The sequence below is a fragment of the Salvelinus fontinalis genome, chromosome 11 (assembly GCF_029448725.1).
Source record: "Salvelinus fontinalis isolate EN_2023a chromosome 11, ASM2944872v1, whole genome shotgun sequence".
Lineage (NCBI taxonomy): Eukaryota > Metazoa > Chordata > Actinopteri > Salmoniformes > Salmonidae > Salvelinus > Salvelinus fontinalis.
In genome coordinates, this window is record NC_074675.1 from 30,213,641 (window position 1) to 30,235,360 (window position 21,720).

Here is a 21,720-nt window from a genome sequence, read left to right on the forward strand (position 1 = left end):
AAACAATTGGGCACCGAAGAAGCTAACGTTAGCAACAAACCAAAGACATTTCTATAAAGATTTGCTAGATTTAGATTTCCTAAATACATTTTTAAAATGATGTTTTTTTGTGTGCACAAAATAGAGCAGGTAGTGTTGTTATTTGGACCAGACTGCTATTTAAATGAGCTACAAGTTTGAAATCGGAGAACAACAATAGAACGTTCATGATTTAATCCATGCCAAAGCCGGTAAGTTGAAAGGGGACATTTATACTGAGAGGTTGGCGGGAATTTGAAACACAATACTGCAATGATGACTAGGTCAGTTGAGGAAATAAAAGTACATCATATGTCGCCGGCAACACCTTTTCAGATGTAAAGAAAAGTCGGCAAAAATTTGGCGGCAAAACGTCTCGTTTTGAAAGGTGTATCTGTCTCTCTCTGACTGTCTGAGCACTGCTTGTGGTATTTGGGCAGCGTGTGTGAAGTTCTTAGAGAGGTCCGGCACTACGACTCTCAGAATGGAGCAAACACAAGTCTCCGTTTGTCTTAAAACACTCTCCCACTCTGCTACACTCTTGCTGTGGTTTTTGCTACCTTCTTTTACCCACTCTCTTCCTTACATGCTCTTTGACCCTGGGTGACCTCACAAAGTTGTTCCCTTCTTTTTGCCCTTCACTCTCATTCACAGATCTGATATGATTGGATAGGTGAAAGCTATAAGGCGTAAACCAGGTGTAGCTACTGCTGGCACCTATCCCATATTCTTAGATTTGTGAAAGAACAGTCTGTTGATGTTTCAACTCCTCTTTATTTCTTATGTCCTTTTCCTGCCCTTTCCACTCTTCTATCTCTCTCTCTTTCACATCCATGTGTGACTTTACCCATGGTCAGAGAACTCGGATCATGGCCAAAACACCAAGTGGCGCTACTACAACACAAACAAAGAATCTTTGGCATGCAGAGAGTTGACAGGATAACTCATTTAAAGTTGTCAAAGTTTAAAGAGTTTTTCAGACTTTCAGTAATTGTTGCACAGCTGAAAGTCCCTCCCTCCCTCCCTCCCTCCCTCCCTCCCTCCCTCCCTCCCTCCCTCCCTCCCTCCCTCCCTCCCTCCCTCCCTCCCTCCCTCCCTCCCTCCCTCCCTCCCTCTCTCTCTCTCTGTCGGTCACATTCAATCCATTCAACTCTTCAACATCCCTCCATCCCTCACCATCCCCCTCTCCCTCCAGGGTACAGGGTACTCACGTAGGCAGACGCCGGCCAGCAGGCGCAGACCGTTCTCTGGGGGGAAGCAGGTTGGGAAGAGGGGCTGCAGGACGTAGTTGGAGAAGGTGAGGGCGATCACCGCCTGGTTGGTGGGGTAGATCACCAGCACTGCGATCCACAGACGCAGGAACCTAGAGGAGGAGGGAGGGAGAGATGGAGGCAGAGGGGTTAATTAGGGTTATGAACGGCATTTAGACACTGATGTACACACACACACACACACACACACACACACACACACACACACACACACACACACACACACACACACACACACACACACACACACACACACACACACACACACACACTAGCTTCCGGTCAGAGTGTGGTAACACATACAGTAGGTCGACTGGATAACATTGTATCAAATATGAAATTAAGGGGGCAGAGTCTACACTTAGAAGAATACAGGTTATTCACTTAGAATGTGTGCGTGCGTGCGTGCGTGCGTGCGTGCGTGCGTGCGTGTGTGTGTGTGTGTGTGTGTGTGTGTGTGCGTGCGTGCGTGTGTGCGTGCGTGTGTGTGTGTTAGGGGGGGGGGGGGAATGGGGAGTTGAGATTTAGCTGACTAGAGAGGAGGCCACATTAGGACATGGTTTTTCCACAAATTCTCCACAAGCTTATGGAGCGAGCATTACGCTTCGCTGCGTCCACCTTGTTAGCCTGGTCGTCCCTCACAAAGCATGTGTGTGTGTTTATGCGTGTGTGTGAGCGAGTGTTGAGCCAATGTATGTTTAAGTGTTTCTATATATGTGTGTGTGTGTGTGTGTGTGTGTGTGTGTGTGTGTGTGTGTGTGTGTGTGTGTGTGTGTGTGTGTGTGTGTGTGTGTGTGTGTGTGTGTGTGTGTGTGTGTGTGTGTGTGTGTGTGTGTGTGTGTTAACAAATGTTCACAAAGCAGTAAGTCTGTAAGATTAAACTAAAGCCCCAAAGCTGAGCCATCAGTTAAGGACTTTATTTGCTAACACTGCGGATAGCGTGTCATCACGACTGTATGTCACCACCACCACCAAGTCTGGCCCCTGGAATGCTTGGCCCTGCACCACTGGGATGAGTGGGCACTTCCACAAAACCCTATGGAGACCTGTGGAGAGTCTCCGTGGAAGAGTCCACTCCCCCCGGGAACACAGGGGTGTCCTTATCGACACCCTCCTCCTACTCCTATACAGTACACCATCCAAACTAACACTCGTTGATTGTCGCTTGGTATCACAGAGAGAAGGAAACAGGGGAACAGTATGCGACCCGAAAAACTTCAAACCAAAACATCTGAGGCACCTGGAGGAAACAGTTCAAGACCATTTCTAACATACCAAACAAAGCCTTCAAACAGAGAATATCAGTTGGTTCTGGGTAGAAGTTCATGTTTCATTGTACATTTCTTATTGATGTATTGATGTCTATAATGGGACACTAACAATAGTCTGAGGTGCTGTTTTGTCTGGGTGGATTCCTATCTAAAAATACCCATGTATCCATGAGACTGTTACAAGACAAGGTCAAAACTCAATCTGAGTGTGTTTACCGTCTGGGAGAACACTATGTACACACAGACAGTCTTCAATCAATGTGGACAAAGGTTTGATGATATGTTCTGGGTAGAAGTTGTCAGAGAAGATAAGAGGGTGAGCGAGTGAGTGACACAGAGAGAGAGCGAGAGAGCGAGAGAGCGAGAGAGAGAGAGAGAGAGAGAGAGAGAGAGAGACCTCCTCCTCCATGCTTCACGGTAGGAACCACACATGCAGAGATCATCCATTCACCTACTCTGCGTCTCACAAAGACACGGCGGTTGGAACCCAAAAATCTAAAATTTGGACTCATCAGACCAAAGGACATTTTTCCACTGGTCTAATGTCCATTGTTCGTGTTTCTTGGCCCAAGCAAGTCTCTTCTTCTTATTGGTGTCCTTTAGTAAGTGGTTTCTTTGCAGCAATTCGGCCATGAAGGTCTGATTCACGCAGTCTCCTTTGAACAGTTGATGTTGAGATGTGTCTGTTACTTGAACTCTGTGAAGCATTTATTTGGGCTGCAATTTCTGAGGCTGGTAACTCTAATAAACTTGTCCTCTGCAGCAGAGGTAACTCTGGGTCTTCCTTTCCTGTGGTGGTCCTCATGAAAGCCAGTTTCATCATAGCGCTTGATGGTTTTTGCGACTGCACTTGAAGAAACTTTAAAAGTTCTTGACATTTTCCGGATTGACTGACCTTCATGTCTTAAAGTAATGATGCACTGTCGTTTCTCTTTGCTTATTTGAGCTGTTCTTGCCATAATATGGACTTGGTCTTTTACCAAATAGGGCTACCTTCTGTAAACCACCACTAACTTGTCACAAAACAACTGATTGGCTCAAACACATTAAGAAGGAAAGAAATTCCACAAATTAACTTTTAACAAGGCACCACTGTTAATTGAAATGCTTTCCAGGTGACTACCTCATGTAGCTGGTTGAGAAAATGCCAAGAGTGTGCAAAGCTGTCATCAAGGCAAAGAGTGGCTACTTTGAAGTATCTAAAATATATTTTTGATGTCTTCACTATTATTCTACAATGTAGAAAATAGTAAAAAATAAATAAAAACCCTGGAATGAGTAGGTGTGTCCAAACTTTTGACTGGTACTGTATGCTGTGGGTCAAAGGTCACCAAACACCACAGCTCTAGTCACTCACCCTGCCAGTCCTCCGAAGATGTCCTTGACGTATGAATAGTCTCCCCCTGACTTGGGGATGGTGACACCCAGCTCGGCGTAGCACAGCGCTCCGATGGCCGTGATGATGCCGGTGACAATCCACACGATCAGCGCCAGACCCACTGAGCTAGCATTCTCCATCACGCCCTTAGGGCTGACAAAGATCCCAGAGCCGATGATATTACCTGGGATAGAGAGAAGAAGAGGGGGAGGGTTATTCATGTGACACAAACAGTTATTTGAGACACTGAGGAGAAAGGGGAACGATTATTAGTGTGACACCAGTGTCATTCATAAGCTGGAAGAGCTGAAGGGGGGTTGGAACATTTTAAGTGAGAGAACATCTGACTTGCCTAGCGAAATAAGTGTTAAATGAATAAAATGAAAAAAACATCTGTTCCACCACCTAATGATGAGGGGAGAGGGGACTGTTATCGATCGGACACCAGCATCTGTCACAGGGTGCAATCAGGAGCTCAATTTGGGGGAGTGGAACAGACTGAAAACAATGAGAGGGATTCTAATCAACATGTGTAACAAAAGCACAGTTCCACCTCCTACAGAATCCCGATTCCAACCGTGAGTGTAATCTACACTGAGTATACACAACATTTGGTACACCTGCTCCTTCCATGACATAGACTGACCAGGGGAATCCAGGTGAAAGCTATTATCCCTTAAAGATGTCACTTGATGGCTGACGTTTTACATGCTCCTAATCAACTGTGCTATTTTGTTATATTTTTTTGCGTTGTTTGTAACTTATTTTTTAACTTATTTTGTACATAATGTTGTTGCCACCGTCTCTTATGACCGAAAATAACTTCTGGACATCAGAACAGCGATTACTCACCACAAACTGGAAGAAGCTTTTTCCTTTAACCAGTCCGATGAGAAGGATATACTGCTCTCCCGGGACCAGGCCCAAATCCCTGTTATTTGCGTGAAGAAAAGACGAAGGAAAAGGGGGCGTGTGGTAGGACGAGGGGTGGGGGTGTGTGTCTTTTTGTCAATAACAGCTGTTGCGCGATGTCTAATATTAAAGAAGTCTCGAGGTATGCTTGAGGTAGAGTACCTTATGATAAGCTGTAGACCACAATATCTACCAAGAGAGTTCTCATCTATATTATTCGTAGCTGTCTATTTGCCACCATACACCGATGCTGGCACTAAGAACGCACTCAACCAACTCTATAAGGCCATAAGCAAACAAGAAAATGCTCATCCAGAAGCGGCGCACCTAGTGGCCGTGGACTTCAATGCAGGCAAACTTAAATCAGTTTTACCAAATTTTTACCTGCATGTCACATGTGCAACCAGAGGGGAAAAACTCTATACCACCTTTACTCCACACACAGAGACGCATACAAAGTTCTCCCCCGCCCTCCATTTGGCAAATATCCTCCTGATTCTTGTTTACAAACAAAAACTAAAGCAGGAAATACCTGTGACTCGCTCAAAGTGGAAGTGGTCAGACGACGAGGATGTTTCTCTACAGGACTGTTTTGCTAGCACAGACCAATTGCATTGAGGAGTATACCACCTCAGTCATCGGCTTCATCAATAAGTTCACCAACGACGTCGTCCCCACAGTGACCGTACGTACATAACACAACCAGAAGCCATGGATTACAGGCAACATCCACATCCAGCTAAAGGCTTGAGCTGCCGCTTTCAAGGAGCGGGACACTAATCCGGACATATATAAGAAATCCTGCTATACCCTCAGACGAACAATCTAACAAGACAAGCGTCAATACATGATTAAGATTGAATCCTACTACACCGGCTCTGACAATCGTCGGATGTGGCAGAGCTTGAAAACTATTACGGACTACAAAGGGAAACCCACACGCGAGCTGCCCAGTGACGTGAGCCTACCAGACGAGATAAATGCCTTTTATGCTCGCTTCGAGGCAAGCAACACTGAAGCGTGCACGAGAGCACCAGCTGTTCTGGATAACGGTGTGATAACGCTTTCGGTAGCTGATGTGAGCAAGACCTTTAAACAGGTCAACATTCACAAAGCCGCGGGGCCAGACAGATTACCAGGACATGTCCTCAAAGCATGCACGGACCAACTGGCAAGTGTCTTCACTGACATTTTCAACCTCTCCCTGACCGAGTCTGTAATACCTACATGTTTCAAGCAGACCACGAAGGTAACCTGCCTAAATTATTACCACCCCATAGCACTCACATCGGTAGCCATGAAGTGCTTTGAAAGGCTGGTCATGGCTCACATCAACAGAATCCTCCCGGATACCCTAGTACCACTGCCGTTCGCTTACTGCCCCAACAGATCCACAGATGACGCAATCTCAATCGTACTCCACACATCCCATTCCCAACTGGACAAAAGGAACACCTATGTGAGAATGCTGATCATTGACTACAGCTCAGCGTTCAACACCATAGTGCCCATGAAGCTCATCACTAAGCTAAGGACCCTGGGACTAAACACCTCCCTCTGCAACTGGATCCTGGACTTCCTGGCTGGTCGCCCCCAGGTGGTAAGGGTAGGCAACAACACATCTGCCACTCGGAACCTCAACACTGGGGCCCCTCAGGGGTGTGTACTTAGTCCTCTCCTGAAAAGATTTGGCAATGGTACCCAGATCCTCAAAAAGTTCTACAGCTGCACCATCGAGAGCATCCTGACCGGTCAGATCACCGCCTAGTATGGCAACTGCTTGGCATCTGACCGTAAGACGCTACAGAGGTACAGCCTAGTACATCACTGGGGCCAAGCTTCCTGCCATCCAGGACCTATATAATAGGCGGTGTCAAAGGAAAGCCCATAAAATTGTCAGAGACTCCAGTCACCCAAGTCATAGACTGTTCTCTCTGCTACCGCACGGTAACCGGTACCAGAGCGCCAAGTCTAGGTCCAAGAGGCTTCTGAACAGCTTCTACCCCCAAACCATAAGACTGCTGAACAATTAATCAAATGGCCACCGGACTATTCCCCCCCCCCCCCCCCCCCATGTTTTGTACACTGCTGCGACTCCCTGTTTATTATCTATGCATAGTCACTTCACCCCTACCTATATGTACAAATTACCTCTAACCTGTACCCCCCACACTGACTCGGTACCAGTACCCCCTGTATATAGCCTCGTTATTGTTATGTTATTGTGTTACTTTTTATAATTTTTTACTTTAGTTTATTTGGTAAATATTTTCTTCACTCTTCTTGAACTGCACTGTTGGTTTAGGGCTTGTAAGTAAGCATTTCACGGTAAGGTCTACACTATTCGGCGCATGTGACAAATAAAATTTGATTTGATTTGATAAATCCACTTCAATCAGTGTAGATGAAGGGGAGGAGACCGGTTAAAGAAGGATTTTTAAGCCTTGAGACAGTTGAGAAATGGATTATGTAGGTGTGCCATTCAGAGGGTGAATGGGCAAGACAAAAGATTTAAGTGCCTTTGAATGGGGTGTGGTAGTAGGTGTCAGGCGCACTGGTTTGTGCCAAGAACTCTGGAAGTGCAATGGGGGATGCAACTAAATATTAGGAAGGTATTCCTAATGTTTTCCACACTCAGTGTATATCACTGAGAGACCACCCACTGGGCACACACTGGTTGAATCAACATTGTTTACACGTCATTTCAATAAAATGACGTTAAACCAATGTGGAATAGACATTGAATTGACATCTGTGCCCAGTGGGAGTACTCTGTTACCATGCCCATGGGGAAGAGTAAGCTTTGCACCAGAGGCCGTTAAGGCCCCTCATTGCTCCGCCTCTCAGTTCTAATGAGAGTGTGTGGAAAGAGGAGGAGAGAAAAACAGAACAATGGGAGATTAACATTGGTGTAGTGCAAAATGGATGAGGGAAAAAGAATGGTGGCAGAGAGAAAATTGGACAAAGGAGACAGAGAGAGAGAGAGACAGACAGAGAGCGAGAGAGACAGCGAGACAGAGAGAGATAAAGAGAGAGACAGAGAGATAGAGAGAAAATGTTGTTTCAAAAGCAATGAGCAGCCCGCCAGCAGACAGAGTGGGAACGCAATGAGGATGAGGAGTCATGGAGAGAGAGACTGAGGGAGAGAGGGGTTACAGAGTACAATGAGGAACGAGAGGCCCGTGTGTATGAGTGTGTACTAGGGAGGAGCCACCACTACATCTGAACATCAGAACAATGCACTGACAGCCTCTATACGCATCAGACTGTCAGTCAGTTTATAGAGCAAGGAAACATGAAAGAGACTGTGTGTGTGTGCCTGTATGCGTGTGTGTGTGTGTGTTTCTGGTTCAGACAGGTTCACTACTCGCGCTCCATCAGAGATCTGACAAAGCAGTAGGGATCAGAGGTCAGGGATTGAGAATCAGAAAGCTGACTGATTGGCTCATAAACAATGACAGCCAATAGGGCTTCAGGGCCAAAGGTTATATGTTAGAGCTTGCAGTCGGAGCTGAGTGTGGAGAATTTAAAGTTCAAAGTCAAAGATATTGATACTGTTTGAGATTTGAATGTGCTAGTGGTGTAGTTTGATGAGGGCTTGCGTGTGTCTGTGTGTGTGTGTGTGTGTGTGTCATATGTTCTCTTTCACTTCAACATTTCTCTACACGTGCAGTACCAGTCAGAAGTTTGGACACACCTACTCATTCAAGGGTTTTTATTTATTTTTACTATTTTCTATACTGTAGAATAATAGTGAATGAATCAAAACTTTGAAATAACACATATGGAATCATGTAGTAACCAGAAAAGTGTTAAACAAATCAAAATGTATTTTAGATTTTAGATTCTTCAAAGTAGCCACCCTTTGCCTTGATGAAAGCTTTGCAAACTTTTGGCATTCTCTCAATCAGATTAATGAGGTAGTCACCTGGAATGCATTTCAATTAATAGGTGTGCCTTGTTAAAAGTTAATTTGTGGAATTTCTTACCTTCTTAAAGCGTTTGAGCCAATCAGTTGTGTTGTGACAAGTTAGGGGTGGTATACAGAAGATAGCCCTATTTGGTAAAAGACCAAGTCCATATTTTGGCAAGAACAGCTCAAATAAGCAAAGAGAAACAACAGTTTATGACATGAAATTCAGTCAATCCGGAAAATGAAAAATGTTGTTGCAGCGGTCTAAGGCACTGCATTTCAGTGCTAGAGGCATCACTACAGACCCTGGTTTGATTCCAGGCTGTATCACAATTGGCCGTGATTGGGAGTTCCATAGGGTGGTGCACAATTTTCCCAACAGCGTTAGGGTTTGGCGGGGAAACCCGTCATTGTAAATAAGAATTTCTTCTTAACTGATTTGCCTAGTTAAATAAAGGTTAAATTAAAATAAAGGTTAAATTGCAGTCACAAAAACCATCAAGCGCTGTGAGGAAACTGTCTCTCATGAGGACTACCACAGGAAAGGAAGACCCAGAGTTACCTCTGCTGCAGAGTACAAGTTCATTAGAGTTACCAGCCTCAAAAATTGCAACCCAAATAAATGCTTCACAGTAACAGACAGTAACAGTAACAGAGTTCCAGTAACAGACACATCTCAACATCAACTGTTCAGAGGAGACAGCGTGAATCAGGTCTTCATGACACCAATAAGAAGAAGAGACTTGCTTGGGCCAAGAAACACGAGCAATGGACATTAGATCGTTGTAAACCTGTCCTTGGGTCTGATCAGTCCAAATGTGATATTTTTGATTCCAACCGCCGTGTCTTTGTGAGACGCAGAGCAGGTGAACGGATGATCTCTGTATTTGTGGTTCCCACCGTGAAGCATGGAGGCGGAGGTGTGATGGTGTAGCGGTGCTTTGCTGGTGACACTGTCTGTGATTTATTTAGAATTCAAGGCACACTTAACCAGCATGGCTACCACAGCATTCTGCAGCACTACGCCATCCCATCTGTTTAGCGTGTTAGTGGGACAATCATTTATTTTTCAACAGCGCACAATGACCCAACACACCTCCAGGTTGTGTAAGGGCTATTTGACCAAGAAGGAGAGTGTTGGAGTGCTGCATCAGATGATCTGGCCTCCACAATCACCCAACCGCAACCCAACTGAGAAGGTTTGGGATGAGTTAGACAGCAGTGACAGAAAAGTAGCCAAAAATTGCTCAGCATATGTGGGAACTCATTCAAGACTGTTGGAAAAGCATTCCAGGTGAAGCTGGTTGAGAGAATGCCAAAGCTTTCATCAAAGCTTTCATCAAGGCAAATGGTGGCTGCTTTGAAGAATCACAAATGTAAAATATATTTTGATATGTTTAACACTTCTTTGGTTACTAGATGATTCCGTATGTGTTATTTCATACAGACAATGTAGAAAATAGTAAAAATGAAGAAAAACTCTTGAATGAGTAGGTGTGTCCAAACTTTTGACTGGTACTGTATGTACATATCACATGTGCAGTGTCTAGCCCAAACACCTCTCCTGTATTATTCCTTAGCAAGGTTAACTTAGTGGGCGAAAGGTAAAAGCATGATAAATCTCAACCTTGACAAAAGCAAGTGACTGCTCCAAGATAGTTGACTCCAGTGGTCTTTGGTACTCTGCTGTATGAGCAGTGACTGTGTCGGCTTTATAATGCATCAGTTCAGCAACTTTGTGTGTGACACTGATGATAAGACAATGAGGAGACTGGGTTAGGTTATAGTGTCACTGGTGAGCTGGTGAGAGCAGTGTAAAAGAGACTGGTTTAGACTGGTTAAACTACGGGACACCTTATCTGTGGGATGAGCTTCTAGTTTCCTTATTCGGAATGTGTGTGTGTCTGTGTGTGAAGGGTGCAGAGTGCTGACTGAAGTGGAACACACATGCATACACACGCATGCACGCATACACACACCGATTCACACACACGCACGCACACTCACTTTCGCCCTGCTTCCCCTTTGTGTGAATTGTACCGGATAGGAACACCCCTGATGCACACACAACCATGCACACACACACACACACGCACACTCACTCACACACATACGCACACACACACGTTTCTTGTTCTCTCTGTCTACCTGCTTCCACTTCCTGCTTCCTGTTCTCACTTTCCCCCTGGCGCCCTTTGTGTGAACTAAAAAAAAAAAAAAAAAACTACCTCCAGCCAACTACCTCCAGCCAACGTCTACACCAATCCTACACTTTTAAATCCATCACGGGAGTGTGCAATTGCCCACTTTGGAATAGGGTCCCATTTGGGAAGCACACATTGTTTACTTCAGCTTTCTGATCCCCTTTTCATGAACAATGTGCTGTGTTGTGTGCACTAGTCTACTACTCCTTTAGCAGAAGCAGAGTCCTAACCACAGCTTCCAAGCACCAAGCTATGAGGAACAAACAAACAGCCCAGAAAAACAAAGACTGAGCACAGCTGTAATGTGTACAAGACTATCCAGCCCTCCGACTTAGACTCGGTCCAACCGTGTGCCTACTCAGGCTTTTGCACATGAAATGTAATGATACATATAGTGTCAGCAGCAGTGTAGTACTACGGTGTAGTTTAGGGGGGATCGCTAATGATTGGTGTCAAGGTTGGACTTCTATCCATGTCCTGAGGACTTCAGGAAATGCCTTCGAAATCGGCCACTAGGGGCAACAGTGAGCACTATCACCATCAAGTGGGCTTGGGTTTTGCTTGGGTGTTGTGGACGGGCGTCGCGTCATCCCGTGGACACGGTTTTCTATTTTTTTTTTACCCTATCCAAAACCTTAACCCTTGCTTTAAACATTCAGAATGACTGCCTTAACTTTACCCTTAACTTCTACATTTGATGTTCGGAGAAATAGAACAATACAGAGCAGCAGGAACAACAAAAACGCTTTCAAATTTGAAGTTTGGAGAACGTGGATGAACGTCTATTTCTGTAGTGAGAGCTTGTTGGTAGTTTTGCATTTTCCCCATTAATGGTTGAGTTTAGGATTGGGGCCAACTACTGCTTGGACATTGTCCAACCTCTCTGAGGACACACACACACACACACGCACGCACGCACGCACACACACACACACACACACACACACACACACACACACACACACACACACACACACACACACACACACACACACACACACACACACACACACACACACACACACACACACACACACACACACACACACACACACACACACACACAAAAACACACACACCTCAGAGGGCGCTGCCATCAGCACTTCTCATTACAGCAGGGTCCAGCTTTGAGTTTAATGGAATAAGGAGGTGAAAAATTAGGAGGAGGAGGAGGAGTAAGTGAAGAATGCAGTGAGCTACTGCAATCCCCATCATCCATCCGCCTGACTGTGACTCCTGCCACCTGACTCTGAGCTCTCCTGATTGCATTGCTTTGATTAGGCCTCCTCGCCCACCTCACCCTCCTCGCCCTCCTCGCCCACCTCACCCTCCTCACCCCTCAGTCCTCACCCACCTGCCCGTTTCCTTCCCATTTCATCCCAGTCCAAAACACCTCACCCTTCTCAGTGTCCACCCTCTTCGCCCACCTCACCCTCCTCACCGCTCTCAGTCCTCACCCACCTGCCCGTTTCCTTTCCCTTTCATCCCAGTCCAAAACACACCAACCTCACCATAGAGATGATGATGATGTCCCCTACTGTCACCCTAACTATGTCTGAAATGACACCCATAGTGCACTACTTATACCCGATATAATGCACTACCTATACTGATATACTGCACTACTTATACTGATATAGTGCACTACTTATACTGATTTAGTGCACTACTTATAACCATATAGTGCACTACCATAAACGCTATGAATAGAAGCCATAGAGGCCTCACAGGCTACATAAGCTAAGCCAGCTCAGCTAATAAAACAGCAGTATCACCTCAGGAATCTTAGATCCTCCAAATCTGCAAAAGTTCACTTCTGATCCCAGCTTTGCGTGGAGGAGGGGAGAGGGGGGGGGGGGCTGAAGAAGGGGGTGGGACTTGAAGGAAAATAGGTGTACCGTAAGCTCATAAAGAACTCCCTCAGCCCACTTTGAGGAAACTCAGCGAAGCAGACAGAGAACAAAGGGAAGAGTTTGAACATGGCAGTTTGAGTTCAGTGATCTGACGATAAGGCCTCTCACGTGAGATAGGAGGAGAGATCAGGGTCATTTTCATTTGGCACCAAACGAAAAGAAGAAAACAGGGAGGGGCACTGTCTGAACTTATCCAATAAGAAACGGCCCTTTTTGTATTATGTTGCAAAACCTTGTGCTATGGTGTAAACAAATAAAAAATTAAAAAATTCTTTCACCTTTTTTTAACCAGGTAGGCCAGTTGAGAACAAGTTCTCATTTACAACTGCAACCTGCCCAAGATAAAGCAAAGCAGTGCAACAAAAACAACAACACAGAGTTACACATCAACAAACGTACAGTCAATGACACAAAATAAAAGAAAAAAAGAAAGATCTATGTGCAGTGTGTGCAAATGTAGAAGAGTAAGGAGGTAGGCAATAAATAGGTCCTAGAGGCAAAAATAATTACAATTTAGCATTAATACTGGAGTGATATATGTGCAGATAATGATGTGCAAGTAGAGATACTGGGGTGCAAAAGAGCAAGAGGGTAAGTAATAATATGGGGATGAGGTAGTTGGGTGTGCTATTTACAGATTGGCTGTGTACAGGTACAGTGATCGGTAAGACGTTCTGACAGCTGATGCTTAAAGTTAGAGAGGGAGATATAAGACTCCAGCTTCAGTGATTTTTGCAATTCGTTCCAGTCATTGGCAGCGGAGAACTGGAAGGAGAGGGGGCCAAAGGAAGTGTTTATTTATTATTTTCCACCATATTCTGCAAATAAATTCATTAAAAACCCTACAATGTGATTTTCTGGATTTTTTTTATTTATTTTGTCTGCCATAGTTGAAGTGTACCTATGATGAAAATTACAGGCCTCTCTCATCTTTTTAAGTGGGAGAACTTGCACAATTGGTGGCTGACTAAATACTTTTTTGCCCCACTGTACCTGCTGGAGCGCCTGCTACAGGTGGGTGTTGCTATGGTGACCAGTGAGCTGAGATAAGGCGGGGCTTTACCTAGCAAAGACTTATAGATGACCTGGAGCCAGTGGGTTTGGCGACGGATATGTAGTGAGGGCCAGCCAACGAGAGCAGACAGGTCGCAGTGTTGGATAGTATATGGGGCTTGGTGATAAAACGGATGGCACTGTGATAGACTACATCCAGTTTGCTGAGTAGAGTGTTGGGGGCTATTTTGTAAATGACTTTGCCGAAGTCAAGGATCGGTAGGATAGTCAGTTTTACAAGGGTATGTTTGGCGGCATGAGTGAAGGAGACTTTGTTGCGAAATAGGAAGCCGATTCTAGATTCAATTTTGGATTGGAGATGCTTAACGTGAGTCTGGAAGGAGAGTTTACAGTCTAACCAGACACCTAGATATTTGTAGTTGTCCACATATTCTAGGTCAGAGCTGTCCAGGGTAGTCAAATCAAATCAAAGTTTATTTGTCACTTGCGCTGAATACAACAGGTGTAGACCTTACAGTGAAATGCTTACTTACAGGCTCTAACCAATAGTGCAAAAAAGGTATTAGGTGAACAAAAGGTAAGTAAAGAAATAAAAACAACAGTAAAAAGACAGTGAAAAATAACAGTAGCGAGGCTATGTACAGTAGCGAGGCTATAAAAGTAGCGAGGCTACATACAGACACCGGTTAGTCGGGCTGATTGAGGTAGTATGTACATGTAGATATGGTTAAAGTGACTATGTATATATGATGAACAGAGAGTAGCAATAGCGTAAAGTAGTGATGCTAGTTGGGCGGGAGGGTGCGGGCAGCAATCGGTTGAAGAGCATGCACTTAGTTTTACTTGCATTTAAAAGCAGTTGCAGGCCATGGAAGGAGTGTTGTATGGCGTTGAAGCTCGTTTGGAGGTTTGTTAGCACAATGTCCAAAGAAGGGCCAGATGTATACAGAATGATGTCGTCTGCGTTGAGGTGGATCAGAGAATCGCCAGCAGCAAGAGCGACATCAAATCAAATCAAATTACGTTTTATTTGTCACATACACATGGTTAGCAGATGTTAATGTGAGTGTAGCGAAATGCTTGTGCTTCTAGTTCCGACAATGCAGTAATAACCAACGAGTAATCTAACCTAACAATTCCACAACTACTACCTTATACACACACAAGTGTAAAGGGATAAAGAATATGTACATAAAGATATATGAATGAGTGATGGTACAGAACGGCATAGGCAAGATGCAGTAGATGGTATAGAGTACAGTATATACATATGAGATGAGTAATGTAGGGTATATAAACATAAAGTGGCATAGTTTAAAGTGGCTAGTGATACATGTATTACATAAAGATGGCAAGATGCAGTAGATGATATAGAGTATGGTATATACATATAAATATGAGATGAGTAATGTAGGGTATGTAAACATTATATTAAGTGGCATTGTTTAAAGTGGCTAGTGATACATTTTTACATATATTTCCATCAATTCCCATTATTAAAGTGGCTGGAGTTGAGTCAGTATGTTGGCAGCAGCCACTCAATGTTAGTGGTGGCTGTTTAACAGTCTGATGGCCTTGAGATAGAAGCTGTTTTTCAGTCTCTTGGTCCCTGCTTTGATGCACCTGTACTGACCTCGCCTTCTGGATGATAGCGGGGTGAACAGGTAGTGGCTTGGGTGGTTGTTGTTATATCATTGATATATACAGAGAAAAGAGTCGGCCCGAGAATTGAACCCTGCGGCTCCCCCATAGAGACTGCCAGAGGTCCGGACAACGGGCCCTCCGATTTGACACACTGAACTCTATCTGAGTAGTTGGTGAACCAGGCGAGGCAGTAATCATTTGAGAAGCCAAGGCTATTGAGTCTGCCGATAAGAATGTGGTGATTGACAGAGTCGAAAGCCTTGGCCAGGTCGATGAAGACGGCTGCACAGTTTGTAGAAATTGTAGAACGGCAGGGCAGGATGTATATAGGTCTATAACAGTTGTTTGCTCATGATTTGGAAATGAAAGAATACGGCCCAGATGTGTTTGTAAATGAGTGACCGTATCAAGGACACTAGTTTGGGCAAGGTTGGTTCTGGTGATCAACCGCCACTATGGCTGAATGTATATGGATGGTCATAAACATTATCCTTTAAAACATTAATGATTGGGGGTTAAACTATGTGGATTTAACAAATAATTATATTTAAATGATGAAGAATCTATAGACCGAGAGGGAGCAATTAACTACTCTTGTCTCTTCATCTCTTCTGGAATATAAACAACAAAGGCTGTGTCCCAAGTTACCCTATTCTCTATACAGTTCACTACTTTTGACCAGGCCCCAAAGGGTTCTGGTCAAAAGTAGTGCACTATGAAGGGATAGGGTGCCATATGGGTTTTTGAATGCTTCTGTTCCAATGATGGAGAGTCTACTACTTACAAGGCCTTCGGAAATTATTCAGACCACTTGACCTTTTTCCACATTTTGTTACATTACAGCCTTATTCTAAAATGGATTAAAAAAAAGAAAATCCTCAGCATAAACACAATACCCCATGATGACAAAGCAAAAACAAGTTGTTAGAAATTTTTGCCAATTTATAATTTAAAAAAAACTGAAATACCTTATTTACATAAGTATTCAGCCCCTTTGCTATGAGACTCGAAGTTGAGCTCAGGTGCATCCTGTTTCCATTGATCATCCTTGAGATGTTTCTACAACTTGATTGGAGTCCACCTGTGGTAAATTCAATTGATTGGACATGATTTGGAAAGGCACACACCTGTCTGTAAGGACCCACAATTGACAGTGCAAAAACCAAGCCATGAGGTCGAAGGAATTGTCCTTAGAGGTCCGAGACAGGATTGTGGCGAGATACAGATCTGGGGAAGGGTATGAAAACACTTCTGCAGCATTGAAGGTCCCTAAGAACACAGAAGCCTCCATCATTCTTAAATGGAAGAAGATCGGAACCACAAAGACTCTTCCTGGAGCTGACTACCAGGCCAAACTGAGAAAATAGGGGAGAAGGGCCTTGGTCAGGGAGGTGACCAAGAACCTTATGGTCACACTGACAGAGCTCTAGAGTTCCTCTGTGGAGATGGGAGAACCTTGCAGAAGGACAACCATCTCTGCAGCACCACCAATCAGGCCTTTATGGTAGAGTGGCCAGACGGAAGCCACTCCTCAGTAAAAGGCACATGACAGCCAGCTTGGAGTTTGCCAAATGGCACCTAAAGAGTTTCAGACCATGAGAAACAAGATGGTCTGGTCTGATGAAACCAAGATTGAACTAAACCAAGATTGAACTCTTTGGCCTGAATGTCAAGTGTCACGTCTGGAGGAAACCTGGCACCATCCCTACGGTGAAGCATGGTGGTGGCAGCATCATGCAGTGGGGGTGTTATTCAGCGGCATGCACTGGGAGACTAGTCAGGATCGATGCAAAGATGAACGGAGCAAAGTACAGCAAAATCCTTGATGAAAACCTGCTTCAGAGCGCTCAGGACCTCAGACTGGGATGAAGGTTCACCTACCAACAGGACAACGACCCATAGCATACAGCCAAGACAACGCAGGAGTGGCTTCGGGACAAGTCTCTGGATGTCCTTGAGTGGTCCAGCCAGAGCCCGGACTTGAACCCGATCGAACATTTCTGGAGAGACCTGAAAATAGCTGTGCAGCAATGCTCCCCATCCAACCTGACAGAGCTTGAGATTATTTGCAGAGAAGAATGGGAGAAACTCCCCAAATACAGGTGTGCTAAGCTTGTAGCATTATACCCAAAAAGACTCGAGGCTGTAATTGCTGCCAAAGGTGCTTCAACAAAGTACTGAGTAAAGGTTCTGAATGCTTACAGTACCAGTCAAAAGTTTGAACCCACCTACTCATTCAAGGGTTTTTCTTTATTTTTACTATTTTCTACATTGCAGAATAATAGTGAAGACATCAAAACTATGAAATTACACATATTGAATAATGTAGCAACCAAAAAAGTGTTAAACAAATCAAATTGTATTTTTATATTTTAGATTTTTCATAGTAGCCACCCTTTCTCCTTGATGACAGCTTTGCACACTCTTGGCATTCTCTCAACCAGCTTCATGAGGTAGTCACCTGGAATGCATTTCAATTAACAGGTGTGCCTTGTTATAAGTTAATTTGTGGAATTTCTTTCCTTCTTAATGCGTTTGAGCCAATCAGTTGTGTTGTGACAAGGTAGGGGTGGTATACAGAAGATAGCCCTATTTGGTAAAAGACCAAGTCCATATTATGGCAAGAAGAGCTCAACTAAGCAAAGATAAATGACAGTCCATCATTACTTTAAGATGTGAAGGTCAGTCAAAATGTCAAGAACTTTGAAAGTTTCTTCAAGTGCAGTCGCAAAAACCATCATGCTCTATGATGAAACGGTCTTTCCTGAGGACAGCCACAGGAAAGGAAGACCCAGAGTTACCTCTGCTGCAGAGGATAAATTCATTAGAGTTACCAGCCTCAGAAATTGCAGCTTAAGTAAATACTTCACAGAGTTCAAGTAACAGACACATCTCAACATCAACTGTTTAGAGGAGACTGCATGAAACAGGCCTTCATGGTCAAATTGCTTCAAAGAAACCACTACTAAAGGACACCAATAATAAGAAGAGACTTGCTTGGGCTAAGAAACACGAGCAATGAACATTAGACAGGTGGAAATCTGTCCTTTGGTCTGATCAGTCCAAGTTTCAGATTTTTGGTTCCAACCGGCGTGTCTTTGTGAGATGCAGAGTAGGTGAATGGATGATCTCGGCATGTGTAGTTCCCACGGTGAAGCATGGAGGAGGAGGTGTGATGGTGTAGCGGTGCTTTGCTGGTGACACTGTCTGTGATTTATTTCGAATTCAAGGCACACTTAACCAACATGGCTACCACAGCATTCTGCAGCGATACGCAATTCCATCTGGTTTGCACTTAGTGGGACTATCATTTGTTTTTCAACAGGACAATGACAACAACAGGACAACAACAGGACAATGAACCAACACCTGGCTGTGTAAGGGCTATTTGACCAAGAAGGAGAGTGATGGAGTGCTGCATCAGATGACCTGGCCTCCACAATCACCTGACCTCAAACAAATTGAGATGGTTTCGGATGAGTTGGACCCCAGAGTGAAGGAAATGCAGCCAACAAGTGCTCCGCATATGTGGGAACTTCTTCAAGACTTTTGGAAAAGCATTCCAGGTGAAGCTGGTTGAGAGAATGCCAAGAGTGTGCAAAGCTGTCATCAAGGAGAAAGGGTAGCTACTTTGAAGAATCATTTTGATTTGTTTAACACTTTTTTGGTTACTAAATGATTTCATGTGTTATTTCATAGTGTTGATGTCTTCACTAGTATTCTACAATGTAGTAAATAGTAAAAATAAAGAAAAACCCTTGAATGAGTAGGTGTGTCCAAACTGTTGACTGTACTGTATGTAAATGTAATATTTCTGTTTTTTTGTTTTTAAAAATAAATTAGCAAACATTTCTAAAAAAACGTTGTCATTATGTGGTATTGTGTGTAGATTGATGAGGAAAATATGTTAAATACATTTTAGAATAAGGCTGTAACCTAACAAAATGTGGAAAAAGTCAAGGGGTCTGAATACTTTCCGAAGGCACAGTAGCTCTGGTGATCAGATTTAGTGATCAGATTTAGAAATCATGCGTAGCGTAGTTTGCTGGTTACATCGGGTTTCCATTTCTACTGGTAACGTGGGTGTAAATAACTTGTATTTACAAAAAATGGTCAGTTCAGTCATCTTAATTTACAGTAATGATGGGGATAATGTCATGACAGCTTCGGTTTGCGCTGAAGATCAAAGAGATTATCAAACCACCTCACAGAGAGATAAAGAATGACTGTTAACTGTTGAAGTGATGCAATAGGCATCAATGATAATTAGCCTTCATTAGAAGCTTAAAAACCTACATTATAAGTTGAAAGTGATCAATAACAAGTAATAGAGTAGGTGACCTAACTACTAAACCCAAACCTTGTTCTAGTCTGTGTGAACTCACTATATAAACCTGACTGCAAACCAACTCTCAGCAAACCTGAGCAGCAGTGGTCAGTTATATTTTCTACTAGGCCTATTCATAATTCACACACAATCAAACCTTTGCAAATATACATCAAAATTAGGACATAATATATACCCATTTTATTTTATTTTTTACTTACCAACAATAATTCCGCAAGCGCTCACAAGACCGATCTCTTTCTTCAGAGCCACCCCTCCTTCTCCTGACTCTTTCCCGGACTCGGGGACAGCATCCCCGCCAGACGCCGATGAACATCCTCGTTGCCTTGGTCCGTCCGTCATTTTTCTGATAAGAGTTGTTCAGTCCTCGTTGACACTTGCTGCTGCAGCTGTGCCTGTGGTCGCTCTCAGTTGACAGCTAAAGAGCGCTTGGACGCACGGGCTCAATTTGCGCTTTGGTAAGACAGCACAAGACACTTCACCCAAAGTTGTCGAAGATGATCAGATACAAGTTATTTGGACTTGTTGCTGTATGCTGGTATAGCTATTCAACCCTTAACAAATCGAATGGAGATTTCAGATATTATGGGCACCGCACTACACAAATGGGTAATTTATATATACATAAAGTCAGTGCACTTACACTTTATGTAAACTTTGTTTTTAGCTCTTTATCATCGTCATGTTTCTGTTGTCCAGAATGCTAATGTATTTGTTGTTATAATGTTGCACTCGTGCGCTGCTTGCGCACTAAGGAATTTTGTCAAATAAAAAAACAAATGCCTAGTTTGCGCTACGGGCAACCACAACAAAACATTAGATGAGATAGCTTCCTATCTCGTTTGACCAGTAATGCGACTAGCACATTTGTGATTTCATTGTGATATAATATATTTTCACTCTTTGACGTCTTATTGAAAATGGCTAAGCAAACAAGCAACACGTATTCAATAGTACATTTAGTGAACAAGAATTGCGTATTCCAGTGACATACTGCGAAAGAAACCTCCTGTCACAAAACAATAGCTTTCACTGCTTCCTTGTTTCCAGGCAAGAGCTCGAGAGACCCGACTAAAGCATCCCCTTTTTTTTTTTTTTACTCACAAACAAAACTTGTTGAAAAACACACGGCTGTGTCTTCCCAACCCAAAATCGACCCTCAATAAAAATTTCCTTTCTGGTCTTCAGACACGAGCTGTATCCTTGCCGCTTTGGTTTGACTCAGCAGTGAGCAAGATATTGGGTAAATATACATATCCCTTCATATGAGTACAGTAGGACCGCCCCTTTACCGCTTCTAGCCCGCTCCTCTTCTCTCCACCACTATTTCCTGAGCTTGTTTTCTTCCTTCAGTTCAGCCTGTTCCATATACCCAAACCCTTCTCCCCCATATTCAAGCATTCAGCTGTTCCTTCACCCACCTCTGCTCCACACAGTACACTACCATATCCCCCCCCCCAAAACACACAGCAAACGTAGTACTACACTGTCTCTCCCTCCACCTTTCTCTCCCTCTCATTCATACGTATTCTTCAAGGTGCAACCAGAGTGTAGCATGTTCACTTGCACCTCTTGTGGAGAGTGACTTTTTCTGACTTCAGGGTGATGAAATTCCACTATGACCTTGTTGTCATTGCACACACAGACTACACACACCATGCACACGCAGACACCCAACACACCGTGCACACTATGAATGCATTTAATGTGTCTCTTGGGTGTGGCTGATGTGCTGCTCGTTGTATCCTTGATTATATGCTGTGTGTGTGTGTGTGTTTGTGTGTCAGACCTGGGCAGAAAATAGTTGTCTTTTTCAGTTTATTTGAAAAGACCA

At 43.9% G+C, this 21,720-nt stretch overlaps 1 protein-coding gene across 1 annotated transcript in view; it reads right to left on the reverse strand.

The window, feature by feature from the left end:
* Positions 1–21,320, reverse strand: part of slc7a8a (solute carrier family 7 member 8a) — a 36,215-nt gene extending 14,895 nt beyond the window's left edge. Inside the window, exons 1-3 of the mRNA XM_055938342.1 lie at positions 20,087–21,320; positions 3,918–4,122; positions 1,230–1,381 (exon numbers count right to left, since the gene is read on the reverse strand). Of these exons, the coding sequence (XP_055794317.1) occupies positions 1,230–1,381; positions 3,918–4,122; positions 20,087–20,228 (499 nt within the window). The 5' untranslated portion in view covers positions 20,229–21,320. The remainder of the gene's footprint in view (positions 1–1,229; positions 1,382–3,917; positions 4,123–20,086) is intronic.
* Positions 21,321–21,720: the final 400 nt, after the last annotated feature.